Source organism: Lactuca saligna, chromosome 4 (genome assembly GCF_052625555.1).
Source record: "Lactuca saligna cultivar CGN05327 chromosome 4, ASM5262555v1, whole genome shotgun sequence".
Classification (NCBI taxonomy): domain Eukaryota; kingdom Viridiplantae; phylum Streptophyta; class Magnoliopsida; order Asterales; family Asteraceae; genus Lactuca; species Lactuca saligna.
In genome coordinates, this window is record NC_136420.1 from 98,438,479 (window position 1) to 98,456,503 (window position 18,025).

At 31.9% G+C, this 18,025-nt stretch overlaps 1 protein-coding gene across 1 annotated transcript; it reads left to right on the forward strand.

Moving 5' to 3' along the window:
- The first annotated feature begins 2,212 nt into the window (after positions 1-2,212).
- LOC145039946 (uncharacterized) lies at positions 2,213-3,515 on the forward strand. The gene is made up of 4 exons (XM_078987941.1): positions 2,213-2,353; positions 2,448-3,078; positions 3,148-3,188; positions 3,273-3,515. Exons 1-4 carry the CDS (start codon positions 2,213-2,215, stop codon positions 3,513-3,515), a joined length of 1,056 nt encoding a protein of 351 aa, XP_078844067.1.
- Positions 3,516-18,025: the final 14,510 nt, after the last annotated feature.

The window sequence follows — 18,025 nt, forward strand, 5'->3', positions numbered from 1 at the left end:
TATTTAAAGAGAAAATTTGTGATATAACCAAAAAGGAAAGATTGTTTGAAGAAAATGTCCAAGGAAAAATGGATTTTGGAAAATAACCAAAGGATCCGCAAGCAGCGGATCCATTAGCTACTCTGCGCCTCTGCGTATCCACTACACCTTTGCGGAATTGCTGTTTTTAATTTTTTTTTTTTTCGTTTTTTTTGCTTTTTTTTTCGTTCATTTTCATTTATTAATATTTTTTTTTAAATACACTAATACCTTATGTGATTATGTAAATAATTTGACAAAAAAATGTTAAAAATAATGAACTTATGTTCGATATCAGTCCACATAACTGTTTGGGAATCCACAGAACTGTTATCAGCGGATCAGTGTACACCTCTGCAGATCAGTATACACCTCTACAGATAAGTGTACACCCTCTGCGGAACCATTAAATGCTCTGCGGATCCTCTAAGGCTCTGCAGAATTGCTGTTTTTTTTATTTTTATTTTTATTTTCGTTTTTTTACGTTCATTTTCGTTTATAAATATTAATTTTTTTAAATACACTAATACCTTATGTGATTATGTAAATCATTTGACAAAAAAATGTTAAAAATAATAAACTTATGTTTGATATCAGTCTACAGAACTCTTTGGGAATCCACCCTCTGCGGATCCATTAAAGTCTGTGCGGATCTAGCTACAGCTCTGCGGAATGTTGGTTTTTTAAAAAAAATTCGTTTTTTTTTTTTTTTTTTTTTTTGCTTCCATTTTCGTTTATTAATATTATTTTTTTAAATACACTTATACTTTATGTGATTATTATGTAAAAAATTTGACAAAAAAAGGTTAAAAATAATGAAATGTTTTATGTAATACGTTTGCTACTAATGTATGTTTTTCATGTATTTGTACTGTTTTGTATTTTATGTTCTATGGAATAAAGTAAAATTTAACTCAACTGGTTTTGTAAATAACCTAATACAAACGAAATACATATAAATAACGTAATACAATAATCAGTGTACACCTCTGCGGATCAGTTATAGAAGTTATAGACGTATTTAAGTGGTTATTTGTGAGTTTGTGAGTTTCAATTACTAGTAGAAGTTGTTTTTTCGTTGTGTTAGTAGAGAGTGATTTGTAAAATGAGTTTTGTTATTTTGTGTATGGAAGGGTCGTGGCAGTTAGTTAATGGAGTTGAGGTTTACGTTAGAAATAATGTGAAAAACTATGGTTTAAATCTTCCTCCTAACATTGACCATGAAATGTTATTACAAATGGTTAGAAGTAAGGCGGGTACGTTAAATAGTCATATATGTTTGTCTTTTAAACACCCGAAGTTAGGATATGTCATGGAGCTTGGAGATGAAACTTATGTATTTCAATTGAGACATGTAATGTCTGAAGCAAAGAAGACGGTGCATTTGTATTTAACGGTGGTAGGTGAAGAAGATGAAAAACAAGCAGTGGTTAACAACCAGTTTAATCCAACAAAAACTAATGGAGGTCGTAGAGAAAGCCAATGTGATAGAAACCGTTCAAGGGGAAGATGAAATGACACTTTTGTATCAGATAATGATAAAGAACCAAAAGTGGGCATGACTGAATTACAACGTGAAAATTTGTTCGAGTTTGGAGAAGTTCCTGAAATTGATGATCGAAGATGTGAGGAAAAATCAAATGAAGGGTGGTCGGATGATGAGTACACACAACGAAAAACTGCTTTTAATCCATGATATTGTATTCCTTCTATTCTTGATTGTCCAGAACCTATTCTTGAACCTGGACCATTTCACAGTTTAGGTCTGAATGACAAATTAATTGTCAATCAAACCTATAACACCAAAAAAGAGCTAGCATTTGCTGTTAAATTCTAAGCCGTTAGAGAAAAGTTTCAGATAAAGGTTGAAAAATCTTCAAAATCTCGGTACCAGGTTGTTTGTATGCAAGAAAATTGTCATTGGCGTTTATACGCATGTGTCATTAAAGGAACATAAATGTTTGAAATTAAGACGTTTAATGACGAGCATACATGTTCTTCATTGCTTATACACCCAAATCATAGGCAAGCAAATAGCGAAGTTGTGGGAACCATAATACATAACATTATGGGTCAAGGAAGTTTGAGAGTTTAGAAGCCTAATGATATATTTAGAGATATGAATGCTTTGCTACAAATAAATATGAGTTATTCACAAGCGTGATATGCTAGAGAATTTGCTTTGGGATTGATGATGGGGACCCCCGAAGAAAGTTTCTCCAAACTTCCAATTTATTTTCACAATCTGAAGAAACATAATCCTAATACTGTGGTGTACATAAAAATTGATTCGGAGGATTGTTTTGAGTATTGCTTTTTCGCTATTAGATGCATGGTAATATATTTTTAAATATATTTGCTATTATCTTAAATGTTTATAAACAATTTATATTGTTGATATATTAATGGTTTTTATATTGTTGTTGCAGATACGTGCTTTCAGAGAGTGTTGTAGAAAAGTTATTATTATGGATGGTGCTCATTTTAAGGGAAAGTACAAAGGCACCATCTTGCATGTAGTAGCCATGGATGGCAACAATCAGATCTTGCCTATTGGGTATGGAATTTGCCCAAAAGAGACTACTGATTCTTGGACATGGTTTATTGAAAAACTACATGAATGCATTGGTGATGTGGAAGGTCTGACAGATAAAGCACCCGCAATTGTTGTAAGTATTCAAAATGTTTTTCCAAATGCTCAACATGGATTGTGTGGTTTTCATCTAATAGGAAACATAGTCTACACCTTTAGAAAAAACAAAAAAACAGCAATTTTGTTTTGGAAGCTGGTAAGAGCTTACAAAACCACTGAGTTTGAATTCTATTGGGGGAGACTTCGTAATATAAGAGATGATGTAGCGACATATCTCAGTCAAATTCCACATGAGAAATGGACTAGAGCGTATTGCCCTACCACGAGGTATGATTATATGACCTCAAATAGTGCGGAGTCCATGAATGCTGGATCATATAAAGCAAGGAAGTTGCCTATATTACCACTTATTGAGTTCTTTTGTGCACTTATGCGTAAACGGTTTTACAAACGGCGGATGGCTGCAGGTATGATTATGTTTAATTTTAAATTATATGATAAATGTCATATATAATAATATATGTTTGTTTTAACAGAAAAAAGTACAACAATACTTACGAAGTGGGCTGAAGATATGGTTAAAAAAAAATAAAAAGGGGATTCAAGGATGGTTGGTATCCAGTGTTGACAATACAACATATCAAGTGCATGACTTCAAAAGTGGCGACATAGTGAATTTGAAGGAAAAGACTTGTTCTTGCAGATATTGGCAACTAACTGGTTTGCCATGTGGTCATGTGATAATGGTTTTAACGCACTTAAAAATGATCATCGTGGGCATATGGCTATAGATACTTATAAAATTGAAAAATATCGAAGAACGTACGAGCTGCCGTATACCCTCTTTCAGAACTTAGTGATTGGGAGGTTCTGGATGACCTTATGGTTGTTAACCCTCTTGTGATGGAAATACGTCAAGCCGATAGACCAAAAAACACCAATCGTATTCCATCTCAAGGTGAGGAACCAAAAATAAGAAGGTGTAGTAGATGTCATAGCACAACTCAAAATGCAAGGACATGTAAGCAAAATCGTTCCATAGAACCAAAGTAAAAGTAAAAAAAAAACGTATTAGGGCGTCAGGAAGTAGGACAAAAGCGACATAAGAGGAACCGACGCAAGCGACCGAAAACCAATGGCAGCTTGAGCCAGAGAACCAATGGACGCAACATACCGAACAGCAATTGCTGCAGCAGCCAGCCAACCAATGGACACAACAGACCGAACATCAATGGCAGCAGGAGCTACATAACCAATGGGCGCAAGAGACCAAATACCAACCGTAGCAAGAGCCACAAAACCAATGGCAGGGTTGCACCGAGTACCAATGGCAGCAAGAGCCAGATAACCAATAGACACAAGAGACAGTAAACCTAGGGACACAAGCAACAGATAACCCATGGACGGAATACGAAAACAGATCAAAGTTTTCGTGGTTCGATTTGAATGAATGAAGTTTATTTCAAATTATGTTTATTATGAGGGTTGTATGTTTATGTTTTTTAAGGTATGTTTTGTAACCTATAAAAACATGGAATATTTGTATTTAATTAGGTTATTTATATGCACCGATTTGTATTACGTTATTTATATGTATTTGGTTTGTATTAGTGTCTTTAAAAAAAATTAATACTAATAAATTAAAATTAACGCAAAAAAAAAAATTTGTCAAATTTTTTACATAATAATAACATAATGTATTAGTGTATTTTAAAAAAAGTAATATTAATAAACTAAAATTAACACAAAAAAATTAAAAAAAATTAAAAAAACAACATTCTGCAGAGGTGTAGCAAATCCGCAGATGGCTTAATAGATCCGCAGAGCACCCACTGCGGGTCCTTCGGACATTTTCCAAAATCCATTTTTCCTTGGTCATTTTCTTCAAACACCCTTTCCTTTTTGGTTATATCACAAATTTTCTCTTATTTAAATTAGTTTCTAAGCTAAAACTAAACCAAACTAATTGTGTAGAAAAATGAAAATATCGTACTTAAAAGTTTGAATTTCAAAATTTATTGTAACTTCTTTACACTTTTTAAGAACGTTTGATCAGTTTTTTATATACTCTTTTACAATCTTTTTTAAGCTTTTTTTACAAACCAAATTATAAATTTTTTACAACCGTTTTTTAATTACAATCCATAACTTAGCACATCTCTGTCTATTCTCATCGAGCCTTCGACTTTGAGGGGGAGTATTAGTATATCTCACATCGGTGTAACACGATTTTAGAAGTGACTATATATGTTGGAGCCCAATATTAACTCTCCAAAAAGCCCTTATCGAGAGAAGAGGGACTCCAATATATATATATATATATATATATATATATATATATATATATATATATATATATATATATATATATATATATTCACTTATAAATCTATGTTACACCGATGTGGGATACACTAACATAGTAACATTCTCCCTCAAAGTTGAAGGATCGATGAGGATAGACATGGATGTGCTAAGTCACGGAGATGCATGATACCGACTTTAATACCATCTAAATATATGTGGAGCCCCATATTAACTCTCCAAAAGATCCTTTGTGGATAGAAGGGGGACTCCAACATATATAACCACTTATAAGATTGTGTCATACCGATGTGAGATTTACTAACATTGATCATAGAATTGGGGACCGTGTACAAGCAACGTGGTCGGGTGATTATTTATGCTTCTAGGCAGTTGAAGCATCATGATACTAAAAATCCGATTTATGACTTAGAGTTGGAGGCAATGGTTTTTGCCCTTAAGATATGGCGATACTGTGTAACACTCCAAAATCACAATAAATTTAAAAATTTCAAAACAACCATGAATCAATATTGTTTACAAAAAGAGTCATTGTTTCAAAATTATTATTTCAAATAAGAGTTTTCCCAAGACCCGAAGTCATAAAAACAGGAAGTTGTGTATGATCATGCCTTTGCTTTTCCTGATCACCTGAAATACCTGAAACCGTAACAAACAACCATACGCATGAAACTTAGTCAATTCCCCTAAAGTACCACCACACACACACAAATCACATACACAAACACTCATATATGGCCTAATCAGCCTCGGGCTGGAATACCAGCTGGCATGTTTATGATGGGCCCAGTCATCCTCGGGATGGAATACCCTCGTATCATAAGCATGTTCGGTCTAATCAGCCTCGGGCTGGGATACCAAAACATGTCGGGTTCAATCAACCTCGAGCTGGAATACCCCCGTTCTGTTGATTGACGCACAAAGCAGTCTAGTTTCACCATATATCATAACATGTCAAACACTCATGACTTGCCTAATCAGCCTCTGGCTGGAATAGGCATGTCGACGGTGGGTCCAGTCATCCTCAAAATGGGATACCCTCGTATCATAAGCATGGTTGGTCCAATCAGCCTCGGGTTGGAATACCAAAACATGTTAACATGTGCATAACATGCAAACAAATAACCAATCAACAGGTAATTAGATAACAAATATGCAGATTGCTATTGCATACAACTATCCTATATGCCAGGATACATAACTGAGTGGGTCGGCTGTAACATCCCAAGTCTAGGTATATCTTGTAAACCTTGATCTTTTGAGCACTTGTCCATTTTGGCCCTTATTAGATAAAAGGTGGTAAACAAGTACGCGGGGCGTACAAGAGTGTACGTTGAATGTACTCTTATGTGTGCATATAACGTAGAGGCCACCTAGTACGCTGGGCGTACTAGGCCCAGAATGAAAACCCTAATTTTTGGTGAGTCCCCTATATAAAGGATATGATGACCTCATTCCTAGCCACCATTCCCAAACACCAAACCCTCCTAACCCTAAATCATCGTTCTTATAGCTTGTGAGTGCATTTGAGAGCTTGTGAGTGTATTCTTGTGTTCTTGAAGTGGAGAATAAGCCTTGGGGAAAAAGGAGTGAGAGTCAGGCCCTTGGATTTGAGCATAGTTGTGTGGAAAGCTTCACTTAGAGGTATAAAGCTTCAAGCTTTCTTACTCTTTTGATTTGTGCATTTATATGGAGTATTTAGGGTTTTTTTCCCAAAAGATGGAGGCTTTATGGGATAATGAGCCCCAGAGGTCATGATCCACCCCCTTTTAGTGTATTTTGTGGAGTAATGTCATAAAAATCCAATCTTGGTCGTTAGAAACAAGCCATGCATGAGATATGAGCTTCATAAGAAAAAAGGATGAGTGTTTTGAGTGTTAGTGACCAAATCAGCCATGCAAAGAATTAAAGTCATTGACTTTATGGATTAAGAGATATTAGGGAGTCCAGATCTATGATATGAGCCAAGGTCTTAACTGATTAAGACCAAATATGTGAGGAGAGTGAAACTAGGACTTACGATGGGCGTAATCCCAATACGCGCGACGTAGGGGTCGAGCATCCCTAATATATGCATGGCAGCTGAGTACGCCCAGCGTAGAAAGCTGGTATGCGCAGCGTACTCCCTGCTGTTGACTTTTGGTTGACTTTTAGGGTTTGGTCAACGTGTGGACTATTAAACCCATAGAGGTGTAAAATGGTCTTTTACCCTTCTGTGAGTGTATGGAAGGATTAGTCTAGCTTCATGAGAGTCGTTATTAATTAGGGATAATTATTGTGTGTGTTAGGCAGAGGCTAGACTGGTGATACGAATTTGAGGTTATCCGATTCTTTTGAGGCGAGTCTTCTCACTATACATACCTAGAGTGGTAATATGAGTTGTGTGTGACCGGAGGGTCTTGTGTTATTTGAGTACTGTGATATCTTGCATTGTTTCTATGTGATTTATATTGTGTATTATTCTGAGTTATTGAGTAGGACCGGAGGGTCCACCCGAGTTAGGACCATAGGGTCTACCCGAGCTATGTGACTGGAGGGTCCCACTGAGACATAGGACCGGAGGGTCCATACCGAGTCGTGAGATCGGAGGGTCCTCACCGAGACGCATGAGACTGGAGGGTACATGTCGAGTTATAGCCTTGAGTGGCTTATTATTTGTGCATGTGGTATTTTGGGGAACTCACTAAGCTTTGTGCTTACCGTGTTATGTGTTTCAGGTACTCTTCAGGATCACGGGAAGGCACCGACATGATTATACACACCCACATCAGAGATTGAGTTATGATTTAGAGGATCCTGTAGTTTTACATAAATATATACAATTTTTTATTATGAGATATGGTGATTTGACATTGTGACATTTTGGGATTTTGTTATTGTGAAAAATGTGTTTTTAAATTGAAAATTTTTGTTTGAAAATTTACGTTGTTACATCGGCATTGGTGCCTTCGACCCACGGATACAACGAGGCAAACTCACATCACAGGCTGACGAATAGCTGAACGATAATTTGCTCCAAACATCGGCTCTACATGTCACCTATTCAACAAATAAAGACCAAGTCTCACTATTAATTGAAATACCCTAAATACCCTTAAGTCAAACTTGGTAAACCCTTGTCGAAGTCAAAGTCAACGATCAACATTTCCATCAGTTGACATTTACATCGTGACTAGTCCTTGGTAACGTCGTGAGAACGCACTCGATCAGATTGCAACTCAACTCGCTTCACCTTAGTGAACTCGGTCTCGGATGACCCACTTAGCATGTGTCACGACGTGAACCTCAATCAGTCGAAAAAATCGCGTAAAAACCACAATCACGTCGTGACACTCCCAGTGTCACATCGTGAGCCACACCTGATGCTAAATCCTAATGTCTTAAGTCCTTAATCCATTAATTCATCCATTCCAACTTTCCAGAGGGCTTTCATACATCAAAAGCAACATAAAAATCCTTTCTTTGTGGACATGCATATCGAATGCATGTCTTGAACTTGATTATGTCAAAATGGTGAAAATGAGATCCAAATCTCATTCATGGGACCAAAACTCAACCAAACCATAGATTTAGCACACCAAACCTCAAAGAGACCTCATGGATCCATAAAGTTGCCAACTTTATGGAAATCCAATCACTCGAACCACCCCGAACATGACGAAAAAGGCATAAAGGTCTTGATCTAGAAGAATAACACATAAAGGTTGGAACTTGAGAATTTACCATGGTCCAAGGTATAATCTTTAGGGTGGTGAGGGAGCTTGCTTGCTGGATCTAAGCACCAAGAACATCTTCTTCTTCTTCAAAGCGCCAAAATCTTCATAAATAGATGGAAGATGAGAAGGGAGGCTCAAAATGGTGAAAGGGAGGCTAGGGTTTCTGTCAAGATGATGTAGACATGATGGAGGCTCATAAAATGCCCTAAAAACATGGAACCAACCCTTATATCTGTTGAGAACCCTAAAACTACGTGGACTTGGGCTGCACAGTTCTCATATCGTGAGCCCTTAATGTTTACGTCGTGAGCACAGTTAAAATCAACATTTCTGTTTAATCGCTTCTCACGTCATGAGCTCCAATTGATCACGTTGTGAGCTTATATTTCCCCCAAATCCTTGTCATCTTCGAACAATCATAACTTCTTTGTTTCAACTTTATTTTCGTCGATCTTTATATCCACGAAAAGGTGTTGAAGAGCTCTACAAAATCATTTAACTATCTTGGACAAAAAATTTCTCGAACAAAAATCCATATTTCATGCAAGAACTCGACCTATGACTTTTCCCTTTTCACCATTTGACCCAAAACACAATTCAAGGGTTAAATCTCTTAACCAACATTACCTCCTTCCACAGGGACTAAAAATTGCCTCCTTAAGGCCCAAAGCCTTACACAATCGACTCTGGCCCACGACCCAGAGATTGAAGGAAACAAGATGTTACACACTGCCTGTATGAGGTTCGTTGTATCATTTACACGAACCATAAGGGTTTGAGATATTTAATGGACCAACCAAATCTAAACACGAGGCAACATATATGGCTCAATATAGTGAATATGGGTAATGTTAATATGATATGATACTGTGTATGTTTGGAATTCAGTAAGCTTTGTGCTTACCCCCTTTCCTTTTTAAAAATATTATTTCAAGTACACAGGATTGCACGACATTATCGTACACACCGGCTCGAGGCATATTGTTGGAATTTTGATTATGGCTTGGTTTATGTTTACTTAAAATTTGGAATTATAACTAATAATGATTTTTTAAAATTGAATTGATTTTGGGGTTTGGTTTTAAAAATATTAATTGGATGAATTATGTAATTTAAAATTTTCAAATTTATTGGAAATTTTAAGACGTACATTCTAATTATAAATAAGCTAATCAAAATTTGTAAACCATTATGTCTTACAAACATATTCGTATTTAATCAAAGTTTCATAGCTTAAAAACTGACTTTTATATTTATGTATATAAACTTATGATAAAGAAGGCTAAAAATGATTTTCAAACAAAAACATTCTTTAATTTAAGAATAAAAATAAAAATCGTTATACATCATCCATTAAGTTAAAAAAAATCATGAAAATAGTTAATAAAAAATTTGAAACCTTAACTTTTTCTTAATACAATATTTAAAATTTAAAAACTTTCACGATCGTTGTACCTTTTAAGATGTATTTAATTTTTTTTATATGAATTTGATTTATAAACTAGTGGATAACCCATGCTTTGGGTGTTTTTATGCCAAAATATAAAAGTTTTGAATGCAAAGATCAAAAGTGTTAAAATGGTTAAAAAGTTATTACTACTGGTAAGCTCAATGAGTCAAGGGACCAAAGTTAAAAAACATTGATATTAGGGACTAAAATTAGCAACAAACCAAAACCAATGTGGCCAAAATCAAAAGTGGAAAAAGTTTGATATTATGGATTAAAAGTGACAACAAACCAAAACCATTGTGACCAAAATCCTAAGAGGAAAACATTACTGTTCTACTTTTAATATATATATATATATATATATATATATATATATATATATATATATATATATATATATATATAACATTTATGTTTATGATCAATTAGCATAAGTATAATTTAATATAGACAAATCTTAAAAATTGGCCCATTTGGTTTCCAAAAAAATTGAGTTCAGTCCTTAACTTTTTAGATCATCAACGTTGGTCCCTGTGATTTCAAAACTTTAAATGGACGGTCATGATAGCTTACTTCGTCAATTTTTTGTTGTTAAATCTAACTAATACGAGGGTAAAATCGTCTTTTCCATACCTCAAAGACCATTCTTGATGTTTTGTCTGATTTTATTAATACTAAAAAGTAGAAAAATAACGTTACTCCCACACCCTCTAACACCTCCTCTTCTTACCACCACCAGGCTATTGTCGCCCTCCTTTTACCACCCCAAACAACAACGATAAAGACGATAAGAGAAGGAAGTGGTTGATGGTGGGGGAGGGGTTTTTTTTTTATTATTATTAATATAATTAGAAAAAACTTCAAGAGTGATCCATGAGGTATGGAAAATACATTTTACCCTCATATCAGCTAGACTTAACGTTAAAGAACCGAAGGAGTTAATCAATAAGAATCATCCATTAAAAGTTTTGAAATCATATGTACCAATATTGATGTTCTAAAAAGTTAAAGATTAAACTTGATTTTTTTAAAAATCATAAAGACTATTTTTGAAGATTTGTCTTTAATATATAACATGATATTATAAATATTAAATTTTAAATTTTAAATTAAAACTAAAATACACTAAACATATATAAAATTAAAAAAAAACTAAAATCAATAATAAAACTTTATTTCTATATTTTTTGAAAAATAAATTATATTATTTTATATTTGAATTTCTTTTTGATCAGCTAAAAATACGACTAGCATTAAGCTAGAAATTACAAACAATTTATATAAAATATATAATATTTTTTTATATATTTGAAATAAAATTATTTATTTCTTTAAAAATAAGATGATTTGGAAAGAAGTTATACAAAAATAAAAAAGGCAAAAAAAATGACGTGGGATTTACTCAGGTAACCCATGAATAAAATTCAATCCTCCCTAATAAATAAAGATCTTTTTGTCAAATCTTACATTCTCATTTATTTTGTCACATGTAATTTTGTGGGTTTTTTTTTTAAAATTAATTTTTATTTCACATATCATTTTATGGGCTTTTTTTTTATTATTAAACTTCAAATAGTATTTAAATGCAATAATAAATACATATCAATTTCATTAATGAATTTTCTTCCTAATTTCAAAATTACTAAATTAAAGATTCATTATTTTCTTTATTTATTTATCTAAATTATTTGTTTAAATTTAACTGATAAAAAAATACTTTAATTTTTATTATTCAATATTTTTTTACTTTTCTTATAAATTCAAACTTTTCAAATGTTTAGAATTTTATATTTAGTTTTTCTTTTAAATATTATGTAATACATGAGTCTCACAAGTGGTAATAAATAAATAAAAGACAACAAGATAACGATCGGATATTTTTTAGTTACCATTTTTTTTATGAAAAAGAATATGTTTCATGATTTGCGCTTACCTTTTAATTACATTACATTAAGTAATGAACTAATGATCTTACAATTATATTTTTAATAAACTTTATTATTGTATCAAGTTAAATAAATCTATAACAAAAACTATATAATACTTATAATAATTTATATCTTTAAATCGTATGAATATGATTTAATATTTTAGCTCAACTTATTCGTTTTCATTTAAATTTAAGATACATAATTTGGTTTATTATATCATATAGAAATCTACATAAAAAATTATATTTTGGTTTTATAATCATTTAGTTTTTATATTAATTTATATTTAATTAAATCTAAAACATTGATAATTAGTTACATTTTAACATTGTTACTTGGTAAACTGAAACAAAATATAATAATTTTTTCATAGATATGATCAAAATATAAATATTATTTTTAAAATATATTATTTTATTTGTTTAGATATTATCTTATAATCTTAGTATATTTTTTTTCCTATATAACAGGCTATATTGTTTTATATTAATTTTATGTTTTTTTTTTTTTGCAAAAAAAATGTTATTTTTAAAATGTTTTTAATAATATATATTTTTAAAATATTTTTGTTTAATGGATTGTATTATATTATATTAATCTGATGATATTTTTTTTCTTCTATATATAAATGTTTTTTTCTGTACGGTTTAACCACTATATGTTTTCTTTTCTTTTTTTTCTTTTTTTAAGTAAAAACTACTACACAAATATTGGATTCTATTAAAATTATTATAATTTCAAATTTGTTTGCTTTAGCCATTAAAATAACATTTTTATGATTTAATCATTAAAATTTTGATTTTTTTAATTTGAGAAAAAAACTTGGTTTTTATGAAAATTTTCCTTTACTTTTTTTTCTTAATCGGTTGAAATGTTTTGCTTTCAGTAATTATGGTTATATATGTGACTCTTTTTATGAAATATATAATAAAAGATTTAAAAGCAGCGTTTACAAGATAAAAAAATGTTAAAACGTGTAAATAAGAAGTATAGAAAATTAGTACGTAATATTTAACATTTATTGGTGTATAAGAAAAAAAAAAGGATAATTTGATTTGATGGTATCATGCCACTGTAATAATGTTCTGTGAATATCAGTTACCAACACCGTAACGACGCCGTTAGTGGGAGAAAAATCGTCCTTTTACAGCTTTTTGTCTTATTCCCAAGCGCTAGTATAAAAGCTCCTTTTTCTTCTGCAACTCAGCACCCAACCATTTCACCTCCATTGTTACACATAGAGAAACTATCCATGGCGAACGAAAATGCGGGTCAACATCGCCGTCCAGCTCAAGCAGGTCTCAATCCATGGGGACCTGCGCCTTACAGTATGGCGTATGCAATCTTCCTCGTAACTATCATAACCATCTCCAACTTTTTCTGGGGAAACAATGATGGATCTACACTTTACAAGTTCTACACCGGTTTTATGGCATTCACGTTGATCTGTGCTATTTGCATATTCAGCATCGACAGTACCCTCTTCATTATCCGTAGCCCTCAAAGAAGAGATGACCTGGTGTGGTATAGAGATAGAGTTCTTTGGATCTCTGTTCCAGCTGCATCTATCGGCTTCGCACTCTTTTCCTTTTATAAGGCAAAAGACAATCTGTTTGGTAGTATTGTTACTGGTATTATCAGTGGAATTTTGGCAATTGCTCAGTTCGCCATGGCTATCCAAATCCGAAATGACATAAGGGCTCCACCTGTTGAAGAAGAAGCAACTGAAGAAGGAGACAATACAGAGCTAACAGCGTGAACTAATCCAGGCCCAAATCAACCGGCAGATCATTGATGAAGGTACAACCAGCTTGAGGAGGATGGGAAGCTGATTTAAGTTAAATTAATGCACATTTGAGTTTTACAGTATCGTTTACAGATTTGAGATTTACAGTATCGTTTTTGTTTTCGTTTTGGTTTTCCTTACCTAAATGCTTTTAGCATATAGTATTGTCATTTTATTTGAATCTTCTTCGTCATTTGGATCTTAATGAAAAATACATTCGTGTTTTACAATGAATGATTACGTCGTTGAGTTTGTGATGAATGAAGACCAATATTGAAATTGCCTTATGAAAATAAGATTGATCGGATAGTTTCAAAAAAATAACAAGGGCCTCCTATATGCACCTACATGCACGAACGAAATCATATGTTACTGACATAGTCCCATCAAATTTGGATACAATCTTCAAAAAACAAATATCTCAATGTTTTTATTTTATATTTAATTAGTCTCTTGTTATTTTAGTAATTTTGAAATAATTAACGAATAAAATTTTGTGTTTTAACATAAGAAATCACAATCTATTGCTTACGTAAAAATTAACATTAATATTATAAAATTAACTTTGGTTGATTTAATATTTGATAAACTAATAAGTTAGTTTCATAATTTGTTACATATAAATGGACTAGACGTGTACCCGTGCAAAACGGCAGCCACAAATAGTGTCCGGACGGTGATTAATTTACTTCGGTGAATAGTTTCATTGTGGTTATCTATTTAAATTATAAAAACCTTTAAGTATAACCAAGTTACAATATTGATAATTTTTTCGTTTTTACAATCTTCAAACATTGAAAAATCCATTTACGTGTCTCTTTTTTGTAAATTGCAATTAATCACTCATTCAATTCATTTTTTTTCAATCTATTTTAGGTAGTTTTTTGTAGTCCTGAAACCATTTTAATTTATAAATTCAACGCAAATATTTATATATTTATTTGTTCATTATAGCATTTTACTTTTATTTTTTAACAATATATTTTTCAACTTTTTTCTTATCATTACCTCTCCGGAAAATCCTATGGTGTGAAGAAAACCACCGGAACGTATCTCACCCGTATTTAAAATTTAGGAAATCTTCAGAAAAGTCTCAATATTTTCGGAAAAGTTACACTTTAGTCTCAAGATTTTTTTTGAACGAAAAGTCCTGAAAACCAGCAAAAAATTGCAGTTTGACCATTTTTGACCGGTTGAAACCGGTACCAAATTAGTTTGAGACTATTCCGTAAATTAACCCAAAATATTGAGACTTTTCTGTAAACAAAAAATATTAGGATTTTTCTGTAAACAAAAATATTATGACTTTTCTACAAACAAAACTCTTATTATTATTATTATTATTATTATTATTATTATTATTATTATTATTATTATTATTATTATTATTATTATTATTAAAAATATAAATAAGAATTTTATTTTTTGAACTTGTAATTATTAATATTGTTACTAATATATATAAATGCATTTAAATAAAAAAATAATATTAATGACATTATTTAAGGGTGGAGGTGGAGGAGATGGTGATGTTTTTAGCATTGAAATTCTGAATCTCTGCTTGTATATTTTTACTTGAATATGATCATTTCACATTTGTTATTATTGTTTTCAATTCAGGATATTAATACTTAACAATTTAAAAGAAGTTGCATATTTGTAAAATTGTTTATAAATAGTTTAATGTAGAAGGGTTTCTCACTTTGTATATAAAAGTGTTTAAGATAGAAGAATTACTTTCCAAATCCAACAAATCCACTAGAAACATTTACATAGGTAACCCATATCAAAATTCAAAAGTATTAATTACAATATCTTGTTTAATAAAAAGTAATAGGAATAATTCAAAAGTATTAATCAAAATTCAAAAGTATTAATCCAAAAAACATATCCTGTTACTTTTTATCAATCAAGATATTGTAATTAATATTTTTGAATTTTGATATGGGCTACCTATGTAGATGTTTGCAGTGGATCTGTTGGATTTGGAAAGTAATCATTCTACCTTAAACATTATTATATACAAAGTGAGAAATCTTTCTACCTTAAATTGTTTATAAATAATTTTACAAATATGCAACTTCTTTAAGATTGTTAAGTATTATTATTCTGAATTGAAAACAATAATAACAAAAGTGAAATGACCATATACAAAGTAAAAATATACAAGTAACATTCACGATTTCAATGCTAAAAGCATCACCATCTCCTCCACTTACACCCTTAAATAACGTCATTAATATTATTTTTTCATTTAAATGCATTTATATGTATTAGTAACAATATTAATAATAACAAGTTCAAAAATAGAATTCTTATTTATATTTTTAATAATAATAATAATAATAATAATAATAATAATAATAATAATAATAATAATAATAATTGTAAGGGCTAAATTGATTGTAATTAGTCGAAGTGTCATAGGTCTTCGTATATAGTATAGTCTTCGTATTCTCTGTAATCTATTTTACTAAGGCACATTATTCGAAGCTTAATTGTCTAGTCCTTAGTATATTTTTTGTACGCTTTTCTTCTCCTATAAATAGGAGTCTTTACTTGAGTTAGATAAGGTTTTTACAGTATTGTCTATTTTGCACTCTATAAAGCGTAATATTGAGCTTAAACAAGATCTTATTTACATCGGTGTTCAATCTTGCATATATTTTTGATTTCAAACTCTGATTAATATTCATACTCGATTCTTTGATTCTTCATTTGGTATCAGAGCAGGAATCATATCTCTGATCTGATTTTCATCTTTTCAAAAGTTTTTAAATGAATTGTTTAGTTTAAAAGTTTCCGCACTTTTTGAAAAGTGAAAAAATTCATTGGATTTAAGTATGTGATTCAATTATGCACTTGAATTGTTGAATCGAGTGTTCATCTAGTGATTCCAATTTGAATCAACTAGTTTGCTGTCAAATTCTCAGAGTTTTTTTTTTTTTTTTTTAATTCTCAAAGTTTTCTTCCGTACAACAATGGCGTCATTCAATCTTAATTCCATGACTTCATTTTCTCATTTGTTAGGATCATCAACAAAAATTCCAATGCAAATCCCTGAGTATTACGATCAGTGGGTTGATGGTATGGAGGATTATCTCAATGGTTTGGATGAAGAGTTGTGGACATGTATTTCTGGTAATCTCAATCGTCCATCGAATGTTCAACCACTTGGAGCTTCTTCTGGAAGTTCTATAGTAGAGAATCAAACTGATCGTCTGAAAAAGCTGGAGAAGAGATGCATGAGAGAGCTGCGAGGAGCTTTGCCTCAAGTTGTGTACAACTATGTGAGGAGTTGTAAAACTGCAAAGGAGATCTGGAACTATCTAAAGGAGAAAGTTCAAGGAAGCGAGAAGACGAGAGTTAACTCAGTGAAACAATGCTTGGTTGAACTGAAAGACTTCAGATAGAAAGATGGTGAAATTATTGAGGTATACTACGATCGTCTGAATGAATTAATCTATCGATGCAATCGATATGGAATCACCAGATCAGTCATGGAGTTCAATCTTATCTTCGTTATGGGTGTTAGAAAGCAGCGGCGAAGTGTAAACATGATGGTTAAGAATCAACAGAGCTTTGATACATTAACTTTGAATGACTTGTACAATCAGTTAAAATCACACGAAAATGAAGTGAATGAAATTGATGATGAAACGAAGGTGAGTTTGGGAGGTCCACTGGCTTTACTTTCAAAAATGACTGAGAAAGAAATTCATGAGAAATGTGATTCTGATAAAGAAGAGGGATTCATCATGAATTCTGATGATGAAGCAATAACATTTTATTCGAACAATCGTGTTAAAAAGTTCTTCAAAAAACCATTCAATCCGAAGACTAAGTCAGCTGAGATAAAAGGAAGTTTTGTTGAGGGGAAGAGTGAGAAAAAGAAAGATGAGAAGAAGGATGCGAAGCTTGTTGAAGGGAAGAGTGAGAAGAAGTTGAAGAGAGATGCTGGAGTAGATTGTTACTACTATAATGGGGCTAATCATCTAGCCAATGATTGTATGTTGAAAAAGAAGGATGATAAGAAGAATAAGATAAAAGATGAAGCATATTATGTTGAAAGACTGGAAGAAGTTCGTGTGAAGACGAAAAACTTGTCATTGGTTGCCATGGGTGAATAAGAAGACGATCGAACTTATCAGGTCTGGTCATCTAGATCAGATGATGAGGAGATACGAAATCCGACACACGGAGCAA